Here is a 24,224-nt window from a genome sequence, read left to right as displayed (position 1 = left end):
TCTACACCGGATAAACATCTAAAGAGTGTTAAGGCAAAGGCAACCTAATTTAACAATATCAAAACACTAAAATGTACATAAAAAATTACAATTAGTTAGTATTAAGATTCGATAATAGATAAGTAATAAATATTTTAACAACAAAATAAACTAAATACGACCGAAAGATTTTTTTGAATATTAGCTGATCTGGTATACGTCTATAATATGCTTTTTGAAACTAAATATGAATTTTTAACCTAACCTTACTTTTATTTTATAAATTTTCCCTTAAATCACTTATTCATATTACTAAGTATGTTAAGCATATGCTTAACACACTATATTTGTCTAATTTCAATAAAGATAACATATAGAAGCTGCCCACGCCGTGGGTGACTTGTGCTCATAAGAATATTATTATGTACATTTTTTTATAGAACAGGGTGCAAAGAAGAAGCTCATCTTTCGTTAAGTGATACCACCGCCCATGGACACAAGAAGACTTTGAAGAATTAGTACTCTCTTTTCTTGAAGGACCCTAAGTCGAATTGGTTCAGAAATACTTCAGTGCGTGCGCGGAAAAAACTGCTTTAAAAACTGCTTTCGGGCGTCGAGGTGATACGGGTGGAATGTCGTATTCTGCCTCGACGTCCGATGATCAAACTCTGCAGGTATTAATCCGAACAACTCCAAATATGTAGAATTATAAGTCCGTCTAATGCATACATGTGTACGAACACGAATTATCTTCGTTAATCGCCAATGTATCGGGTTACCAACATGCAATTTATAAAGATATAAAATTTTTCCACCAAACCAAAGAGATGTAAGGACATATTTTAGGTACCTCCCCTAGTTTGTTTTATGTAGAAATTCAGTAATACAAATTTAATTAATTAATTGATGTAGTATAAAAAATTACTTATGATTTCTGTTTCGTATATTTTGTTTTACAAATTCTGTTTTGGCTTTGTAAATTAAGTGTTTTCTTTTATAATATGTGTAGGTGTAAGATTACTACAAATAAAATATTCTTCACTCCTATTATGGATTTATTCGTATTAAAATAGTTTATACACATTAAAATTAATATAAACAGGTCGAATATTAAAGTAGTTCTTCTTAATGCTTAATTGAGTGTCGTTATCTACGAAGGTTTTAATTCCAGTTTTAAAAGATTACATCGAAATATGTAAAGTGAACTCGCTAATGAGTTAAAATTTTTGTTTACCTATTTTATAATATGTAAATAATAAACGCTTCCCGCCTACTGTCTCCACTTTATAAATGTTATTTTCATGTATAAGTCGATTACGCATCCTCGACCAATAACTAACCTGGGTTGAGTCGATTGGAGCTGAAATTTTTTCGGACTTGAACTCCTCTTTTTAAGTTAACAACAACTTTATTGGTGAGGAAAACTCATGTTGTTGTGTTATTGTTGTGAAATTGTCTTTAAACTTCAAAAAATTGTGTAATTAATACTAACATTGGTGAAAATATTCATATATTTTACATAAATTCTACTTACTGTAACATTGTCACGATCTTATTGTGGTTTAAGTTTCTATTTTGTTTTAGTTAGTGGTCGCTAGTTTTCTCGTTGCTACTGTTAAAATTTTTATGTTTGAATTATTTATATGTGTATAAAATTTGTGATGTCGTATTATCTTGTTTATTTTAAGCATACATGTTGTTTTAGGAACAATTAAATAAATATATACGATGTAGGTACAAAGTTAAAATATTATTATGTTTTTATTGCAGTTGGTGATTTACGTATTGTCAAAAAATCTAATAAGTTACATAATTCTTCACATTTTATTCACGATTCTGAAACTATACCTAAACGCTGCAATATCAGTCGGAAAATAATGTAACATAACAATAAAGCTAGTCAATCTAGTCAAACTTATTATAGATGCACATAAGAAAATACTCGAAGCTACGAGAAATGTATGTATCTACTAATAAAGAAAATGTTATAGTCCTGTGTAATTTTTCGCTTATGAAATTCATTCAGGCGTTATTAAATCAGTGGCGATAAAACCTCTATAGATTTGGGCCTCAGATTGTTTCATGATCATTTTTCAATCTAATAAACAAGTAAGTGATCAGCTTCCTGTGCCTGACACATGTGCACTTTTCGGGTCTAAGTCTACATGTCGGTTTCTCCACGATGTTTTCTTTCACCGTTCAACGACTGTTAAATATTGCGCACATAGAAAATAAATTTCAATGGTGCACAGCCACGGATCGATCATCCTCATATTTTTTGTACCATTATGCAATAATTTTTGTATTAGAAAACAAACCTAGTCAGCCCTTAATCTATATATTTCTCGTAATTCATAATATAATGACTCTATATTATTTTTATTATTATAGAGTTTATTATTTGAATTCCACGAAAGTGAATCACGGCAGATTGTAGTAACTTCAGAAGTTACTACAATCTGCCGTGTTTTTGCATATACATACTGCTTTTATGCTACTGTTGTAAGTGATTTAAATTATTAACAACAGAAGTAGTTACTGTAAGTAGCTGTTGTTTCTGATAGTTCTGTTAATGTTGTATAAAAAAAACAAAGATTTTTATATAGGGTTTAAGTAATACAAATCGTATTTTTAACGTTTTATTACTTATATCACATTATGGCCCGTATTTGAGCCTAATAGGTACAAAAGTTACTATTTTAATTAAGACTAGATTACTGAGGCAAATGAGCGCCAACGGGGACGAATCCATTTTCATCAGCTGTGTAGTCTACTCTGTAGGTGACACCGTCTGGGCCGACGTATTCGAAGAATCCCTTTGTCCTCATACCCTCGAAGTCGTTGATCTTCTCAATGCGACCAGCCTCTTCAGCGAGGATTTTGTTCTCTGTCTCGTACAGGTAGTGGTAGCCGTCGGGGAGAACATCAGCTTCTTGGCGGAGGATGCCGTAGTTGTATTCGTAGGTGTTGGGTACAACAACCTTGGGAACGACTGGGACTACTGGAACCACACGGGTGGGTGAGACGTACTTGGGTTTGTCGTTCAAGGAAATGTAGTAGGTGCCGAGGTTGGCTGGGGCGGCTGTAGCGGGAGCTTCGGGGACTGGGGTGGTGACTGGGACGGCTGTGAAGGGTACAGTTGTGGTAACTGGGACAGCTGTGGTTACTGGGACGGCTGTTGTGACTGGGACGGCTGTGGTCACTGGGACAGCTGTTGTGACGGGGCTGGCTGGTGTAGGGAGAGCTTCGTTGGTGCTGATAATTACGACACTGAAATTCAAACAACCTTTTGTTAGAGGATTAATAGTAAATTTTTGTTGCTTTTTATGAAGAAAAGAATGGCTATCAAGTGATTGGTGAATTTAATTATTCTCAATAGAGAGGTACGCTTAGGAAGACTATATTTAAACGAATCCTTAAAAGGCCGGCAACGCACTTGCGAACCTTCTGGCCATGTGAGTATCCCTGATCTAAGTATCACATATACCTATTAGATTTAAAAGAATATTGATAAAGAATAATACAATTTACTTAGCGTTATTTTGATGAGCCCACCCCATATAATATCATTTTCAATATATCTAAGTATTTAGTCTGTAGACTATTAAGAAATATTTGCGTCTAAAGCATTATTCACATTGACTAAAAGTACCACGTGCCTATAAACAGGCCCTATTAACTCCTAATTCACGTCTCTACAATAGTGATATCACTTCAAGAATTTATCAGAAATTGGTTGCCATTGGCCCCCCTAATGATCTTATTTTAAACTACATAATCAGTCACATAATACAGATTGGTATACACATTTAATTAATAAATCTGTATATGACTTACTTAGGTTTCTTTACTTGTTCAAAGTTAAATGGTTTTGAGTCTGGGACGTAAAATCCGCCAGCGTTTCCGCGGTCACCTCGGTCGCCACTGAAACATAAAACATTACATAACATCTAGAAATCTTCTACTTTATAAATATTATAATTATTAAATGTTTATATATATCTTGAGGGCACATTTTAGGATTTTTTTTAAAAACGGGTCAGTAACAACGACTATTAATACAGAGAGGTACACGAGATGCCTATTTCTTAATTATATATTTCTTTGTAAACAGTTGAGTTTGACAAAACAAATGGTGATTTTCACCGAATACGCGACATAGAACTAATTTGAGTGTACGACCAAACAGAAGATAAACCATTTCTTACATGGAAATTGTATGCGATTTACAACAAACTCCCAAGCGAAATAAGAGAATTATCACTAAATAAATTTAAAGTCCTCGTTAAATGAAAATTAATCAATAAAGCTTTTTATAAATTTGACGAATACTTAAATGACCCTAACCCTTGGGAGTCATTTGCACAAGTTCAAACAATTTTTATGACTCAAAACTAAGCGATTAAAAAGAGTGGAGGAAAGTTTCTTGCCAGTTTTTCTTGCCCGCCCTACGCCCTTGACTTGCGAACTAGTACTGAAGGTAAATTTAGGTATTTAGGTACTAGGGTTGTAGCCAGTGGCGTAGCTACCTTCGGTGGCACCCGGTGCGGAACTTGGTTGTGTCACCCCATTGAAAGTAAAAAGGCATAAATTTTATATATTATAGAACACGGATCATTTATTTAAAGGTCGCTAGTATGGGACAGCGTCTCTTTTGAATCCCCAAATTCCACATAGAGCTAAGCTAGTGCTAGTAGAGGAATCCCTGAAAATGATATTTTTACGCTAGCGTTTTTTTTTTTGTTTTTACATTGTACTTAAAGTTGAAAGACACCACCACACACCCTCACCCCTAAAAAGGTGACAGCCGGTGCGGGCTGCTCCCGCCGCCCACCCTATGCTACGCCACTGAATTGTAACACGATATATATAAACTAGGATGCCAAAACTCACTTGTAGTTTCCAGAGTTGTCAGGTACGTAACGTCCCGAGTTGTCGTTGTATTTGCCAGAGTTGTAGCTACCGGCGTTGTAGCTGCCAGCGTTGTAACGTCCAGGTTCGTAGCGACCAACTACCGGTGTAGGGTTGTAGCGGTTAGAGTAGAATCTGTTGTATGGGTTCAATGTGGTCACAGTTGCGGAAGCGGTGGCACGTCTGAGTGGCTGCACAGTTGTGCTCCTGAAATGTATAATCTTATGTTAGGGTTTATAATATAAGGCCAATCTGAATTACACAAGTCTGTTAACCAATCAACACCAAAATAAAAGACGTTAAATCGTTTCGTGTTTTGTTTTAAATCCTCATTTTCCTGAACCGTATGTCATACGTAATAACCGAAATATGTATCGTTATTTGATGTTAATGATTAGTAAGAATATCCTAAACCTTTTATAGCAAATAATAGACAATGCCACTCTAATGCAAGTTATTATTGTATGCTAAAAAAAATTATGAATATAATTATACAATAGATTTATTTATTACAACCGGAAACTGATATACACATAATTAATTCCATCGCGAATTACCATCGATATATACTATGATAACTTTTTAATTATTTAAAGGTAACTTACACTTGCTCCTCAGCTGCGAAGGCAACTGCCAACGCCAGGGAAAGAATCTGAAAAAAAACAAAAATCATTATTTGTACTAAGAAATTCTATTACTAATGATCGGTTAAATCCTGCAATATTTCTAAAACACCTCATCTAAATACTGACAGATAAAATTATTGGACCTCTAGATGTCATATACCAGACCAAAATATTAAATAAAAACCATTTAAATTGTCAACTATTGCCAGTTAATATATACAAAAATAATTAATAGTGTCACATACCACAAAACTACGCATTGTTACTCTCTGAACAGCTCAAAGCTAATGCTGATATCACTAATATTCGATAGCTATATATACCTTTTTTTCGCCAAACATAATTTGTGAATCCTATCCAGTTCTCCATAATAAGTATATTAAAATTATCTATTCATTAGCAGATGTTCTCAATCGTCGCTCAATCAAGTCATAAATTCAAAACATCGACACGCTAATGTGATTTATTTCAAGAACTTGTCAAACATTCATTTCTATAAAGTATTTTATATAATCAATTGTATTGAAAATATTACATCAGTCAGAGGCCTATTCACTAACGCCCAAACCCAATAACCTATATCAATCCAGTTTTGAACATTTGAGACAGACATCTTAATCCAAATATTGATAAAAGTGTGCAAATAACCAATCGAAGGGTTGTAATAGCCATCTGTCGATACAAGTTATCCATGGTAGGTCCGATAGGTGTATGTGGATAGATATGTATGAAAATGACAGATCAATTATGCCAATATCCTATCTTAAGATTTTACTTTACACCAGTTTTTAAAATAATTAAAAAGCTATTTATATGGTTTGAACATAGATACCTATATTTTAATATTATTTGTACAGTTTTATTTATTTTATTTGGTTTGTATTGATTATCATATATGAGTGTAAAGTGCGAAGAGATTGTATTATAACCGTCGCCAAAAATGGATTGTCTTTGTAGGGTTTTGTTATTGGGATGCAGATAGGAGATCGATCTACTATCACGATCTGATCTGAGATTGTTTTCAATTTTAGATTGTGAATTAGGTATTGGGTTCGGGCGTTAAGCGAACTTAGGGGTAACTTTTTGATCAATTCACATTTCTTTTATTGCTACAAAATATTATTTCTTAGTCCGTTACTTTATACTTTATCCTGAACTCAACTCGATATGAGCAGTTTTTGTTGTCGACTCGAGTTGATGACAGTTTTATTTTCTTGATCCGTTAAAAATAATATTAACGGCGAAAAGACTTAGTTCTGCAGTTTACGCGGTTAAAGGGATTTGATTGAACTGATGTGGATACAGCTAGACTTGTTTATTTTACTTTCACAGCTTAAATACTTATGGCATAATATTAAGGGTTAATGCTGTTGATGTAACAACTATTTTCCTCCTGCAGAAGAGAGCTATTCGTGCAATAATAATAATATAATTATCTATGTAGAGAATCTCTTCGAGATTAATTTAAACAAGTGATTATTACCTTTCACTCGTAATATATTTATGAAAATATTATGTATGTATACAAAAATAGCAAAAAGTTTACAAGAAAAGAACATACGCTCAATGTTAACACTCGCAGCAAACGCAGCCTGCAATTTTCGCGTACTAGACTATCTAAATTTAGTAATTCTTTTTTGGGAAAAGGGATACTTTTCTTTAATACAATCCTAAAGGCTCTTTTATGTATTAAATGAAAGCTCTTTAAAAAGGCTTACTATAAAGTTAACGATTATCTAGTTTATAAAAGGGCCTAGGACTAGTGCAGGCTACTTAATTTGCGATATTTGTTTTAAAATAAGTGTTGTTTGCCATAGTATATGATGCCATAATTTGTATGATGATTTGCTAGTTTTAAAAGAGTACCGAGAGCTTTTCTATTGGCCTACAAATTCTGTCTTCTTTGCCGATGAGTAGGGATGTCTACCGATTCAAATTTAATGACGTGAAATAAGTGATACCTGTATCTTATGTTCCATAATAAACATATTTTAAAATAACTTTTTACATTCTTACGATATATAGATTTACCAACTTCGAAATTGCCCTGAACTTTGACATAATTATTTGCCTGTTACGCTGCATGACGTATCCGTGAGCAGATTTAAAGACTCTCTGATAACGTTTTAATTTTTAAGCGTGATTTATCACTTAAAGAACCTCAGCCTACCTTAGTTAGCCACGGTATTTGGGAGTATTTTCTTGAAGGAAATCAGCTAGGTATGATGATATACAACTGAACATACTGTGAACTGTGTATAAGTGTAACCTATTGTGGATGCATCTAGTGTGTTTGTTTTGTGTTTTATTTTTGACTTTATTTTTATTGTAAGGATGTTTCTGTTTGGTTTCCGAATAAATAAATAAATAAACCTAAACGAGTACGGATCTGATTCTTCTGCACGTAGAATAGCTGACTGTAATCGTCTAATGGCCTCCCTCATAAGCCTACCGCCTACTGTAAAATACTACCGTTTATTATAAAAAAAATCATTTAAATTATTTGAAGATGGCTATAAAGTATGCGGGTGTGCAAATATAATCATCGTCTAAAATTCGTATTTTTTTATTTTAACCAATTTAAAAGGGCATAAAAGATACGTATCATAATGAGCCTAGATAAATTAGGACAGCTGATGGCGACGTGTATCTCGTTCATATATATTATGTGAGAAAAATATTTTTTTTTTGTAATAAATAAAGTTTTTAAACAATAATTTTCTTTTGCATTTTCGCACTTATCTTATAATTTCCCATTAACAAGTATAGTTTAGTTTAGTATTAGTTGGATCTCGATTGACATTCTGAAATTTAACGTCCAGAATGTCAATAATTCAAAATTCTCTATTGTTTATTTCAATCATTATACAGTACTTAGTAATAAGACGATCTAATTCACATCATTCATTAACATCCAATAAATCACATGAACCAGTTTACGCATAACATTAAAGAAGATAGATTGATATATTATCATTTTCTAATGGACACCTTGAACTATAGAATCAACAAGTATTTGATCTATTTTGCATTAATGAGTGTAAAGGTAAAAGTTCGTTGATTAGTATTTAAATGAGGATAAAAAATAAATTAAATGTATGTAAGAATTATTTATGGGTTTGTGATGTATTTTTAGACATTTTCAGGATAAAAACTAAGTCTTATTAATTAAATAATTTGTTTATTTATAAGTATTTAGGTACAGCTACACATACGTATTATCTCTTTTAAAATTTTGCTTATGTTGAGATGATGATGTGTATTTAAGTAGTGGAATAAGACTGACTCATTTGGTCAAACGGGCTTTGTTTTTAAGTAACGTTTGAATAAATCATTAAGTCTCCTTTATTCCTTAACACATTCAAATTTATCCATTTTTACAAAAGATACACACACTTAAAATTGTATCCAGAATTTTTTTTCCAACTACATATAGGCCTCCATCAACTGGCTACATCTCTCTCTAACTTCAGCATTTTTCTCCCAATCTTCTCCACGACCTTCTTTATCTCATCAGACCACCTTACTTAAGGGTGATATCTCCTTCTTTCCACTGAAGGCCAATTAAGTAAAAAAAAAATATTACGTAAAAATATTTACTTAATTCATAATGTTCTGCTAATCATGTGCTGATGAGACTGGCAATGTAAGCACTATGCACAGCTGTGACAGCTGAGACGCAGTGCACTCTCTATTCATAACACTTGTATTCCGATGCTAGCTAGCAGACGAAGCAGCTCTCAGCTTCCTATCTTACGCCTACAAATTGGCATTGGCGAATTAACTTCTAGTATTTCAAACCAAGATCCCATGATCCCGTAAGTTAAGAAATAATTGTATTAAAAAAAAATATTGAATTCACACATTCAGACAATAGACGCATTTATTAAGTGAAGTTGACACATCTGTAAGCGTGATTTAGAACTTTGACCCCGGTTTTTACATCTTTAAATCTTGTTCGCCATCATTGAAACTTGATATATAACGTCCTGTTTCGTCGTATTTTATGTAATATTTTGACGACATTATTTTTCTATGATAAATTTTGTCTGAACTGTATTATTGAAATAGTAGTAGCTTCTAGTTGTGGTAGCTTCTGGGTTGGACCTGTAAAATCAAAAACAAAAAACTTAAACGTTAAACGTAAATTAATCAATAAAGCTTTTTATAAATTTCACGAATAGTTATATGATTCTAATCTAATTAAAATTGTATGACTCAAAATTGATAAAAAAGTGGTGGAGAGTTCCTTGCCAGTTTTAGAGTTTATTTATTTGAGTAATAACATTTGTATAATTGTTTAAATGTTTGCAATCCAACTCTCACAACTAGAAAACAAAGCTACAGTAAAATTACTGCTAGTAATATACAGTGACAAAAATCATACCATTCACGCACACACATACATATCACGCACACTATCTATTTTTTTCTCACTTCATTTGTTTTTTATTACTTTATATTTTAAGTACCAAGTGTTATTTTATTGTGCATCGTAAGAGTCCGATACCCCACAACATTCTAGTGCCTTAAAGTAGACCAGCGTCTGAACGAGAACACTATTAATAGATAAATAATTAGAATATAAATAATTAAATAGATAATATTACAGATACTTGTCCCGTGTTGGTACTGTGATTGAACTAATAAGTTCAAGTGTAACTAATATAAAAACTAACCTTAAAATGTAATAACTAAAATATATTATTAAAAGGAGTCCCGTTCCAAAGATACTGGCAGCGTTTCCCCTTTAAATAGCTAGACAAATTCTTTGTCCGAGGTAGCTGCCAGCTCTTCGGTCTCCCGTGATGTTAACTAACCTTTGAGCTATTTCCCTAAAAAGCCTTATTTATTTATTTATTAACACTTCGTTGCATTACATAAAAGGAAAATATTAAACATAATTTAATGACAAGCAACTGGCGGCCTTATCGCTTTAGAGCGATTTCTTCCAGACTTTCCTTATAGCGCTAGGACCCCACGGACCAAGAGTCTGGACACCGAATGGGACAAAATCATATTCGGAGCCTAGACACAGGCACAAGCCGCACCAGCTCTGATGTTGGGTCCATGTGGGTGCTCAATTCATTAATAGGTGACTTCGATTTAATTAATGTAGAAGAATCTCGCATTTGAGAGCATTCATAACGTTTAATTTATTTGCTTTATTCTATGTATTTTTATGAGCTTTATAAATGAATCAATACAAAATATGGTTAATTAACATTTCTTATACGTATTATTTGTTAGTATAAGTTGTGAAAAATTAATTTAGTTTCTATCAAAGTGCCTTTAAGAATAATATACTCCTCCATACTTTTCCATTTCTGTTTTTTTTCTCAATGCATTGCTCAGATGTAATTATCTTGTTTTGGATGATAGAGATCTTTTATCTTTTGTATCTTATTATTGTCCCATTCATTTTTCATCTGTAGGTAATGGAGGCTAGTAGTGTCATATGTTAACTGATATTAAATAGAAAAAATATTGTAAATATATTTTAATCGACCAAGAATCTTGCTATAAATGCGAGTTTCATATCGAAATTCGAACGAATAACGAAGCATGCTGGGAGTATTATTTTTGAATTACTGATGGTTAAGTTAACGCTATAAAAGCATCTGAGGGATTCTTTTATATTTGTAAAAAGGCTTAGCAAAGTTAACCGGATCATTTCTTTGTCTAACGTAGTATGAATCACGTGGAATATTATTAGTGATGTAATGACTGGAATAACTTGTTTACATGATAGTACTGTTAATATGCATAAGATTTTACTACGGCTATTTATTATTTTAAAGAGCTTATAATTTCAACTCTTTAAATATTACCTTCATAGATAAGATCCATACAAAAGTAAAATCTGGTTTCTTTTTTTTTAGAATTCCAAAACATGAAGATTAATTTCATCTTTTTATCTTGTCTCTTTTCATAACAGTGTAAACACAGTTAAATAGAACGAGACTAAAGAGTGCTTTAGTTAAAAGCGTGAATTAGAGTAACATTAGTCTTTATTAATAAATGTAATAATAACATTTTTCCTACATATTTAATTACTATTGAAACAAACTTTTGAAAAAAAGATAGAAATGGACACAAAATATTATAGAATGGCCACCACGAGATGGAAAAGGGAAAACAGGAAGACAGAGCAAGAGATGGGTAGATAATATAAAGAGAATAGGAGGCACCACTTGGAGAAGAGGAGCTAACATTAGAAAATAATGAAATCAGCCTTGAAGATGTCATAGAGTATGGTGGATACCAAAATCGGGTCATATAATGTATTAGATTAAGTTAGGTTATGTAACTTAAATATGTGTTAAAATATTATACTGGATGTATATATGAACAAAATAAAGGGAAAAATAATAAATATGCATTACACACAATTGTATATCGAATGTTAGATTGTATATGGTAAAGTTAGCAATATAAAAATACAATGAAACGGTACGGATTTATAGCCAATAATAAAATTATATAAGAATAAAATTCAAGGGTCGATGCCTGGTCATTGGCCTAACAATAACATTTAAAAGTCTTTTTATTTTTGCTCGTTCTTTCAACTCGACGTTATAAAGTTTATACTCGCTTCAGTTGTTTTATCTCTGAATTATGAGTGCTAATAAAGGATTTAGTTTGTTTTTTTGAGGAAAAGTCTATAGAAATAAATTTCACGTTTATTTTTAAATACAAAACGGCATTCAAATATAAACCTAGCTAGTTCCGAACAATTTGATTTCATACTTTTATTATTAGACTCAATTATTAGGATCTATTACAAATATTCTTAGAGCAGCGTTGGCCTAGTGGCTTCAGCGTGCGATTCTCATCCTGAGGTCGCAGGTTCGATCCCCGGCTGTGTATCAATAGACTTTCTTTCTATGTGCGCATTTAAAATTTGTCCGAACGGTAAAGGAAAACATAGTGAGGAAACTAACATGTCTTAGACCCAAAAAGTCGACGACGTGTGTCAGGCACTGGAGATTGATCACCTTTTTGCCTATTAGATTTAAATATGATCATGAAACAGATTCAGAAATCTGAGGCCAGGACCTAAAAAGAGGTTGTAGCGCCACTGATTTTTTATTTTTAATAAATATTCTTATCCGGTGCACTTTTGTCAGAGCGGTCGCAAAGTCGTAGTACTATTAGAAGGGGCAGTCGTGATGCCCCTTCCTTTGCCTACTAGATGTCATCCTGGTGCACTGATTGAGTGAACCTCCTCCTCCTTGATTTAATCTGGTAAGAAATATAGTGCATTCAATTATAATATCAGAAAATTGTGCGACATAATATGCATCTAGACTTTTGTATAGAATTGTTTAAACACTATTGAATTTTTTTGCTCTATTTATAGAGAAAAAGTTCCTTTCGTTTAAGTCCGAATACAAATATTAAAATCGTTAAATTGAAAATTAGTTAAAGAAGAATTTCTCGTAAACATTTAAATTTATTACTTTTTAATGTTGTGTTGTTTTTATGTATATATAATGTCTGCCTTATATGCTCATCGGAGTAATCTATAATGGTAGCATATTTTATAAATTAATTAATAAATAAACATTCCGTTATTTTTATTGGATTTAATATTGTCGAGTGTTGGTAACCACGCAAGGCTGATTAGTTCAAACATAAAAGAAATAAATGTATCTTCCCACGCTTTATTCGGTAGATAAGGTTTTAAAAATGACAATTCAGCGACACAAATCTAAAAATAAATACATAATAGGGCTCATTGGTAATACTAACAAAATTTTTAAGCCCTTGTATATGGTTCGAGAAATTACGAATTCTTTATAAATTGCTAAGATATTAGTCACAGTGATTTGGTAAGAATAAAACGCCTTACACTTTTTAATAGTCGAGTAATGATATTCTAGTAGAATGAACTAGCCTAAAGATTGATAAACCAAACAAATTTAAAAAGCTTTTTTGACGAATATAAATGAATTTATTAGAAACCATAACAAGTGTTACACAAATTGAGTGGTCAGTGAATAACTGGCTAGAGTTCTAGAACATTCCTAGATGGTTGCTTCAATAAAATTGCTAGGTACATCGCTTATTGTTAACAATACATAATTTAGATTTTTCGTAATGTCAGGCTGACTTTAATAATTTTATGGACAAGTAGGTCTTGTTAAAACATCTGAACCTTTTGCTTGCTGCTGCTGCATTCGGAAGCACGGGATACACAAATCCATTTTCTTTTCCTACCTAGGATAAAAAAAAACTTGGAAACGTAAGTTACAAAACATGTTTAGAATGTAACTGCGAGTTAGTTATATATCCCTAGAACTGTTTTTTTTTCACTTGGGGAAATGCATTGCGCATACCCTTCCGCGGCGCGACTGTCTGGTGCGGGAGTATTATGTGGGACTCGCCATTGTGCATACCCACTAAAACCCCAAGGTGCCACCAACAATCGCCTTAAACGGGGTGCGGTAACAGCAGAGCCTTATCCGCATCCCTAGACCTGATGCCGCAACCCTTGGCCATCCCAAGGAGAGGTATCAGAAATCCTTATTGAAATCCTAATCGCTATAGATATTGGGAGTAACTGAATCAGATCGGGACGTTGGACTGAAGTTATTGGACATCACACATTGTAATTTAGCGTTATGGAAAGGATATATTCCTATTTCTAATTCTCATTCGTCGCTCAACGAAAAGTATTGCAATACAGCGAGGTAATGCTGCCAGCGTGAAAAGTACACAGCGACAGGGACCAAAAATTTTAAATTTGCTTTTATTTAAAAAGAAAACTATTATGTAGGTTAAGATAATTGTAAATTCTGTATAATTATTTGTTATGATTACTAATTGAAGTGTATTAAAGATGTAAGGTACAAATAATGTGTTTGACCAATACCTCACTGGGAACTTATTCATGAAAAATAAAAAATATCAACATAAAATGACAAATGCCTTGTCAATCAAACGAAGTTCGGTTTTTTATTATTATATTTTATTTAAAAAGCACAACAATAGGTTTAGTCTGGCGAAAAGCCACAGCCCCCTCCATGCGTAAAAATTGTAAAAAAAACCCCGTGAATACAACTAAATGCTGATTACATGTCTATGAACGATTTGTGAAATCATATACCGGATACAGCAACATTACCAATAGTTGTAATAATATTCAATTCATGCGATATATATAATATATTGCATTATATTTAACATGTTATCTGTTTATTTTCGTAAGCAGCAATGTTTGTTGATTAAAGGCCGTGTGAAAGAACAACGTTAACTTTTGATTCAAAATGATTTTATTTTTACTACTAAAAACTAATTCAAATTATGCATACTGTATAATATTTAATTGTATTAAAATAATTAGTTAATTTTGCCATATATAATTGTGTAGGTAGATACTTTAATTTGTTGTTAAATTAATGTCAATAGATTTTCAGCGTAATTAAAAGTAATATTTGTTATCAAATACTAGGGATAAACATATAGAATAATTACCTTAAATATACATATACTATCATCCTTACAAAGTAGCAGTATAACTGCACATTACAGTGTATATCAATAAAAATCAAAACAGCCTGTCCGGACCTCGGGGAAAGGGGAAATAATATATCTGCTACCATGGTTACGATGTTTACAGATGAACCATTTTTTTATTTAAGAAGCATTAATGCAAAGACATTCAAAAAAACCTAACGCGTGCATCTGAAACAGGTACTGGGTTGCTTTTTATTGCATTTATTAACAAAAAAATAATTAAAAATATCATAAATTATTGCAAAGTATCAATAACCTTTATCATAATCCATAAAAACGAAGCTACAATAAGATATGCTAATATTATGTCTGTGATAACGACGCGGCAGTATTGTCGAGTCAATAAATTAAAAAAAAACTAGAGAATATGTCGGCAACGCTTGGAGGCCTCTAAAACTAGTTTTATTTAAATGTCAACGACTATTATTACCACCTCCAAAGAGGTCGTGGGGTCAAAGAATATCATCTGCAATGGCAAATCATGTGCTTTGAACATTACGTTCTATGACCTAAAATAATAAAAACAATTTATCTGTTAACCCACAGATTATACGCTTAAAATTAGATTATCTTCAATCCTTGCTGATAAAAAAGAATATTAAATCAGTATTTAAATCTTTTAACAGGGACTCTTTCAGCTTCTATTGTGTTTACGCTGTAATGAAAAGGGACAGCTTGCTATTAGACTGTTTTTTTAAATATGTAAGCAGTTTTCAAAAAGATTTTATAAGTATGAATAAAATACCATCTTACAGTTACGCTTTCCCACCTAACTAATCGATTATGATAATTTTCATAGCTTTAATATATTATCATAAGTGACTATAGGGTTTGGGTTTGTTATAATTTCTTCGAGTACATTCGCTCGTAAGCTGAAGAAAATCATGAGGGAACCTGTCTTTTGACGACAGTCGACGGCGTGTTTTAGACACAAAAGACTGATCAAGCGGTTGTCTGTTAGGAAAAACAATGATCACGAAACGGAAGCAGAGTTCTGAAAAGACCTAAAAGGTTATAAGGTTTTTAGATAATTAAATAGCTTATCTAATAAGATTTGCATTATTATGACCATTATATAATCATCCTAGTTGAACTGGTGTGACCCGTTTCTAGGTTTGACTACCGGTGGAATTAATATTCAGTGGCGTTTCTTTCATTATATTTTTATATCTGATGTCGTCGTTTTTTGGATTCCAGACATGCCGATTTTCTATTGTGGCGAGTGCTAGTGGCACACAAAGACAGAAGTCCACAGTGCACAGTCGGACATTGAACCTTGGACCTCAGGGATGAGATCTCTCGTTAAAGCTCGACTGCTTTCCACCGGTAGATAAAAAATTGATAAGAAAATTTTATGAAGTATAACTGCCATGTTGTATACAACAATTCGTACAACTAATCATGATCATTTAGATTGAACAATTTAATTAGCTTTTTATCTAAAATGTGTGTTGCCATTAAAATTATTATGATCTGCATGCAACTGCCTACATATTGAAATCGTTATGGAATCGTACGCAGATTTAACCTAGTTACCTTTACAAAATTAATGTTTAAAAACTCATTTGCGTAATAACACTTACGACATCTAATGCTTATTAAATAGTATTTTTAACGAGAGGAATAAAGTGCATATTTAATGAATTAGTTTATTTTATCAAGTTGTAGTCGATATACTTTAAAGGCATACTTTTTACTGTTCTAATTGAACGACCTAGTATGGCATATAGGTACTATATCGACTCTTATAGTACCTATAAGAGAGTGTTAAAAATCGTCTAGCGCCATCTGTAGACTGTACCATTATGGTGTAGTTCACTCAAAAACAGGATTGAAAATAAAAGAATTAAGTTTTCTAGAAATTATTTAAGTTAAGTATAAAATTATATACAAAAGTATTTAAAATAATATCACTGTAGCTCGAATATAGCCTTCCGGAGCCTCAATCTTTTGCTGACAATATTAAACTATAGCTTTCGTTATGCCTTCAAACAAATAACCATTACGATTGATGCTAATCTGTGGCGTAATGCTTACTCGCTTGTGATTGGCTAACTCCAAGTTTAGTTACTTATTGTTGTGGTTGAGGTGGTGCGGTGGCAAGGTAGGCCAAAGCGCGCTGAATATCTGCTGGGATTGGTGGTGGTGTGGGGAGATGCGCACCCTGAGGCTGGTATCCGTTCTCGTCGGCGACGTAGGTCAATTGGATGGTGCTTCCATCGTCGCTTGGGTACTGCACCTGTCCCTGGATTTGGAGAGCTGGCTCCTCCGCTCCGATGTTTCTCAGCTGACCGTTCGCATCAGCCGATATTCCGTTTCCGGTTTCGAAGGAGTACTGGAAGGAGCCATCTGGGTTCTGGTTGCTATCCTGGCGCAGGATCGGGATGGGCTCCTGTCCTTGGGGAGCTGCGAGGGCGACAGCCAGGAGGGATAAGACAATCTGTGAAAAGAAACTCCTTTTTAGAAAGCACTACTTGCATAGATGACGTAATCCGTGAGTCACGTGCACATATTAATATTTTAGATTGTTTTCCATATTCTCTATAGGTCAACGCATAAGGTCACAAAGCTAAGCACACTTACAAAGGATTTCATGGTACTGAAATGTCGGTGAAGGCACAAGACAATGTTGATCTAACTGTGTATTTCGGTATATATACGGGTGGATCACAGTGCCACTTACCTCCACTGGGTGGTATTGCACCATACGCCCCGTCAAAATAAATTCGTTTGAATACGAGCGAACGTATGAATGATTTTTAGAAGTCAATCAATTTGAAATCTTAATTATAAGTGTGTATTACATATGCATTTATAATAATGTATTAATTTTACATATTATTTAAGACTTGGATATTATACTGAGTCTTATTTTTTTTTGGTAAGGAGAAACTATTAGTTTTAACTCAGTCCTAGTTAATATCAAAAATTGACAGTACAAAGAAAAGTAATGTTACATTACAATACAAATGAGATAATTAAATGAACAGGAGGGCTGACGGCATTAGATATCGAGTGATCTATTCCAGACAACCACTATGAAAAAAATGTATGGTAAGCAATTAGTGCAAAATACATAGACACATATTTATTAAGACTATGAAACAAAACAAAGCAATTAAAACATATGTAAACAGTGATCATGACAATATGAAAAAGGACATACGAATCACGATAATTTCGAATCAGTTTCACGTCAGTTAGTACGAATGTTAGGTATACAATGTGGACAGGTAAGTAATGTTAGTGCACTAGATATTGAAAGGAAAATAGAGAATGAGCTAAGCGAATAGAGACGGACATTTCTTAGTCTTACTGCGGAGACCATAGAGGATTCGCCAAGAAAGAATGAGTTATGAGATGCGATTTTAATAATATAGTTTTTAGTAAACATTACTAATGTTAATTTAATTTTTACACTCTTTTTAAGGGGGATTTAAGGGGTAAAAATCTCTTATATATGCTTATGTATAGGGGATATATACTTTTAAATTGCTAAATCTCATATGTTATATATAATTAGGGGACCCGACAGACGTTGTACTGCGTGTATTTAATTAGATTAGGATATTAAGCAAAGTATGAAAGTACCGACTACAGTGTCATCTGCTGGGCTGATTTCTGAATCTAAATCATGGTGCCCAAACGCGTACAAAAAAACTTATTAAAATTGGTCCATAGACATATACAATAGAATTATTTTTAATAATGTATTCATACTCAGATGAATATAAATTATTTTTCAGTAGTAATAAAATATGTTAGTAGTTTAAGGTAGTACGTTAACTATATATTATAATCATTGTTAAGCATATAAAAGCTGAAATAAATAAATTATTGTATGATGTTTAAGCATCGATTTAAGAAAATAAAATAAACTTTAAACGTGTTATTATATAAATTGTAATGAAAAAAAATACTTTGGAAGTTAACACTATTATTATTAAAGTATGTCCAGGAATTTGAAAACACAACTGACGATAAAATAATGTAGTGTAAATTTGAGTGCAAGTTACTTATATTTACACTAAATTATACACTATAGTCTACTCTACTTAAGCATAAGTTAATACGTATGGGATATTTTTTATTACATATATTTTTAAACCATTGAACAATGATTTGGAAAGTCAATATTTATATAATCGGTAGACAAATGTCACTTGAACTTTCAATGTGACCTTTTGGCACAATAGAAATCCAAACAAAGTATTTGCATTTCAACTTATCACTGGTGTTACCAATTCACATTTTGGTACAGCAGTCAAAAATAAAATAATAAATAAAGTATGGCAATTTTGTGTGAAATGAAAGGTAGCGCGTTGAATGTCAGCTGGGTCCGGGATACTATTCCGTATAAGTGAAAATAAATATTGATTTACCTATTTTAGTAAAAATATTTATTAAAACTATGCCTTTTTTAGGGTAGTTATTAGCAGTCATATAACATTTTACCCATAGTAGAAATATTTATAGACACAAATATAGCTGATACTTTCATTTTTTATTAATATTTTAGGTTTCTGTGGCTATTAACTTAAAACAGTTATTGTTTTGTTTTTGGAAATTCGACTGCGTCAACAAATCAAGCTAAATAAACCTCTGGTTAGAATCTTTGTTCTGTACTTTTATTTTCCAACACACAAATATACTATTCACAATATTCTTAACTTATAATAATTAAATACATATTTATAATAATTAAAAATGAATAAATAGAAAATTAAAGAACGTTGGTGGCAGTGTACCGTTAACGATAGCAGTATTTTATTGTAATTTTATACTACAATAACACACTTATCAAGTCTATATATACACTTCTCTCCCAAAATTAACATCTTAGGGTTATTTGATACATTTCGTTTCATAACGATAAGTATTGCTCTATTTAAGCTATGACATCGTTTCGTATTATTAAAAACGAAGTAACTAAAAATAAAGGGTATCTATCTCAGCGCCGATTAAATAAAATAATTTAATTTAACTTTAAATATTTATTTAAAAATAGTATTTTAATACTATAATTGCTGTAAATTATAATGTATTAGTGCGGATTTAAATAGATGAAGCCGAGATGTTATTCGCGTAACAGCCAACATTAGAACATCATGCCGTATGTCACAAAAAGCAAATTACAAAATATATCTACCTACTTATAATAAGATAACCTATTCAAGTCGAATTGCCATCAAGTTTTTATTGAGTAATTAACGAACGCAGCGAATAGCATCGTTTAATTTACAATCATCTTGAGCATCAAGGTAATATTTATAATTATTATAACTATAAGGTCAAAAGTTGAGAGGTTTAGTTTTTAAAGGCCTTTTTAATAATATTTGCAATATTTTTGAACTTTAAAAGTTTTTATATGTTAAACGATTTGATTCAAACATACACTCAAAAAACATACAGGTATATCGTGGGCCGTTTTCAGACTCACCAGAAAAAAGACTAAAGCTCCCATATTTTATTATTATTATTATTTATTGTATATGTATTATTCTTGTTCTGTGGTGTAGTTGTCTTTATTAGTTATGGTTTTTGAAGTCTTTTTTGTGTATTGTGTTCTGTATAATATCATTTAATTGTTAATTTTGAAACATTGTTAAAAATTTGAATAATTAAAAAAAATAAGTTTGGTCCCTTTAGCAATTCTTAATGCTGGCAGTATTTTCTCGCTAAATAGCGAAGTTAAACACTTGCCACACACGTGTTTACACAGTGTACAAACTGTACAATGTATGTACCAAGTTCCTAGTTAAGTTTTATTAGCGCCAGTTAAGTTTTTTTTAACTCTGAAGTACGGTTCAGAACCTAAAAAACCCCGCGTAGTAGTTACGCTATACGCCAACAAATATGAAACCAAAATTTTTACATAAAGAATAATAAAATGTATCTAATTTGATAATAAGTTATAAAAGAAGTGTTTTTTTATCTTATTAAGCGACAATACTAATTTTGAGTTCACATTTCTCTATCTGTTTTATTTATAAGGTAAATAAAATAATATTATCAATCATCAATGACACATTCCTTAACCATTAAGAGCAAATTTCAATTGAGTACTTAAAAAAATCCATCGGTGCATACCTGAGAATCGATCATACGACCTCAAAGAGGAGATTTTATCGGCTAGGCCTCTAGGTCAAAACTATGTGAACGATTGTGGAATATATCTCTACTTATGAAATCATGTCAATACAGTAGATTTTCAAGTCAGTCACCAAATCTATAAAAATAATAATTAGGCAACTAATAACGAGGAATTTATTTAAATATTGTTTCATATGACTTGAAATTAATACATTATATTTTTTATGATGTATATATTTTAATAATATACGTACTACTAATTATTTTAACTTTTATACTTTATTATAGTTATTACTATGTATATATGTACTTAGGTTAAAAATGTAGTAGTAAATAAAATGTAATATATTTATTTAATTTATTAGTTTTATCTGTATTCTGTTTTCTAGAAAAAATAATAAATTCCGATCTTTTTTATGTTATTGTTTTGTAGTGATTCGAACATAATATACAGCCAAGCTTTGTTTAACAAGGCCTCAATGCAAACCCTAGATTTGGAAAAAGTTATAAGACGATGAATAGTTTAGTAAATAGCTTGGATTGTTAATTGAAATCATTAAAATGTTTATATCACATAAATAAATATAGAGACAGTATTAATTAACACTTATCTGAAACACACTTCTTTAAGATAAGTGTTATTGAAAGTTTTCTTGTAACAGAACACTTATGACATATTACATAAGTTTTTAACACAGGGAAAAACATTTGCTGAAATAACTAATAACAAGAGCCTTTTTAAATCTCCGTCAGGTCCTTGGTGCCTTGATAATTTTGGACAAAATTTTCATTTTAATCGTTATTTCATTCACTGTTAGTTATTTTGACTATTCGCGTGTTGTTCCCACGAGAATATAAGTGTGTGCTCTTATTTATCCATGCTTCCTGCGATGGAGGACAAATCTTTGTTTTTAATATATTTTATTATTCTTTATTACTCAAGATATCTTGTGGAACATGGCGTAATCGTTGCAGCTCATATAAACATTGTGAATAAAAAACTTCGTGACTAAAAAGAGTGGTGGAGAGCCAGTTTTCTCTTCCGTTCTACGCCCCTGATTAACTAGCAGTAAATGTAAAATTAGAAGCATTTCATATATTATATTTCTTTTTGACGTTCGTAAGTGTACATTGTGTTAACTATGAGTTTGAATGTTACTGGAATGCTGAATAAAATACATATTTTACTTAATATTATATTAAACGAAAAACTAAATTTTAATGACTTTACGCGTTCTCAGGCTGTGGAGGAGCTGTGGCAATATAGGCTAAAGCTCTTTGAATAGCTTCAGGTACTGGTGGTGCAGTTGGTAGGTGGTCACCTTGGGGTTGGTAGCCATTCTCATCAGCGGTGTAAGTCAACTGGATGTTTCCATTTTCTCCTGGGTATTGGAACTGTCCTTGAACCTCCAAAGCTTCGACATCACCAACCTTCTTCAGGGATCCCTTTTGGTCAGCGCTGATACCATTACCAGTTTCAAATGCGTACTGATATGATCCATCGCCGTTAATTTCACTGTCTTGTCTGAGGATGGGGATTGGCTCAGTTGGAGACTGAGGGGCTGCTGCAGCCGCAGCGACGATCAGCGCGAAAATTACCTGAAATATAACATTATTAATAAACTTCAAACCAGAAGGAGCTTTTGATAGCATAACCATGTGTTTTCCTAGTTCTCTACCGTTATCAATAGTGGTTGAATTTGGAGATCAAATATTCAAATTACAATGAAACAAACTTTAGAGTCCAAAGCTTTGGGCCTTATGGTATTGAAATCACATTTAGAGACACAAAAAAACTATTTTCACAACACTAGCGAACTCCATAACGTACAACACAACACTTACAAAAGACCTCATTGCATGTATGACTGGTTGTCAATGTATGATTTAAGTACAATGTATCGATGCTGTGATGTCCCGATTTGAGTATTTATAGTATAATTGACCACCTCCCAGCATTCCTAATTTCGTAATTCATTGCGCAAAATCTATGAAATAAGTAAACAAATGCATTGCCTCGAATGTTAGCGCAGACGTAATTGTCAACAAAGAATTTACCATTTCAGTTGACCTCGGCGTGTATGCAGTTTTGAAGTATCAAAATTCAATTTGCCTTGACTTCGTAAGGATATATTGATTGAGAAGATTATTGCTTATGATTTATCGATTGAGAAAGTTGTGGAAATAATTAAATTACTAATACTTACTAAAATATTGTTCAATTAGTTCATAGGTAAAAAGAATACGAATCAGACAAATTGCGTATCTTTAATATAAATAGCTTTAAAAATCTAATAACACTTTGCAAAATTTGGTACAATATTATATTAAACGTATTCTTGTAGTATTACTGATGCTACTAACAGACTAAGTAGTGTTGAAGTAGCTCTAATACTAGACTAATATTTTTACTTAAACGGCTAAATTTTATACATTTAGTAGCTAATAATATCATAGTAGTAAATAGTAGTTAATAATCATTCAAGGCAGTGTAGGAACGACAGTGAAAGAGATTAATTTCTTTCGAATGTATGGCTAAGATTTTTACATTTAAACACATTTCTATTTCAATCTTCTTTTGTGTATCTGTGTGCCCTATTTTGGAAAAATCCTCCTTCAAATCTCGCCATTCCCACTGTGCCACTCCCTGCCATGTACCACCTGTTTCTAGTTTAGTTTATTTATTTTTACTATCTGTTACCTTAGTTGTTTTTCTTAAAGCTGTATTCTTTATTTTGTCGAGCTTTGTATGCTGCGCTGCGCTATAGTGATTTATAACAATGTAAAAAAAGCATTATTCAATCAAGGAAAAGGCGAGCTATAATTTAGTTCCATGGCCTAAGCTTTATAAAATTCATTTTTTAAGAGCCTCTAATCTAGCATAATATTACCAGTAAGATATATATATATATATATATATGTGGCTTTTGTATGTGACATTGACTTTAAATATGAGATCGATCATTTGAAGATTGTCATGTCCTTTCAAATTTAAATTCTACCACTAAAAAAATGGGGTAGGCCTTTGCCCGTGGGCACACAGAATCAGTTATCGTAGAATAACAAAAACAATAGCTATAGTGTATATATTGA

The 24,224-nt window shown here is 32.2% G+C and overlaps 3 protein-coding genes across 3 annotated transcripts; all 3 read right to left on the bottom strand.

Annotated features, from left to right (window-relative positions):
• Positions 1–2,605: 2,605 nt before the first annotated feature.
• LOC110998425 (larval cuticle protein LCP-30-like) lies at positions 2,606–5,842 on the bottom strand. The gene is made up of 5 exons (XM_022267076.2): positions 5,762–5,842; positions 5,496–5,542; positions 4,873–5,097; positions 3,817–3,903; positions 2,606–3,249 (listed from the first exon to the last, which is right to left on the bottom strand). Exons 1-5 carry the CDS (start codon positions 5,774–5,776, stop codon positions 2,694–2,696), a joined length of 930 nt encoding a protein of 309 aa, XP_022122768.2. The 5' UTR covers positions 5,777–5,842; the 3' UTR covers positions 2,606–2,693.
• Positions 5,843–16,889: 11,047 nt separating this feature from the next.
• Positions 16,890–17,719, bottom strand: LOC110998406 (larval cuticle protein LCP-17). Its single transcript, XM_022267058.2, has 2 exons — positions 17,622–17,719; positions 16,890–17,478 (listed from the first exon to the last, which is right to left on the bottom strand). Exons 1-2 carry the CDS (start codon positions 17,631–17,633, stop codon positions 17,110–17,112), a joined length of 381 nt encoding a protein of 126 aa, XP_022122750.1. The 5' UTR covers positions 17,634–17,719; the 3' UTR covers positions 16,890–17,109.
• A 4,594-nt stretch (positions 17,720–22,313) lies between these two features.
• LOC110998408 (endocuticle structural glycoprotein SgAbd-8) lies at positions 22,314–23,094 on the bottom strand. Its single transcript, XM_022267060.2, has 2 exons — positions 22,977–23,094; positions 22,314–22,730 (listed from the first exon to the last, which is right to left on the bottom strand). Exons 1-2 carry the CDS (start codon positions 22,986–22,988, stop codon positions 22,359–22,361), a joined length of 384 nt encoding a protein of 127 aa, XP_022122752.2. The 5' UTR covers positions 22,989–23,094; the 3' UTR covers positions 22,314–22,358.
• Positions 23,095–24,224: the final 1,130 nt, after the last annotated feature.

This window comes from Pieris rapae, chromosome 12 (genome assembly GCF_905147795.1).
Source record: "Pieris rapae chromosome 12, ilPieRapa1.1, whole genome shotgun sequence".
Lineage (NCBI taxonomy): Eukaryota > Metazoa > Arthropoda > Insecta > Lepidoptera > Pieridae > Pieris > Pieris rapae.
Note: the sequence above shows the minus strand (reverse complement) of the source record. Positions and strands in the feature narration are given on the sequence as shown.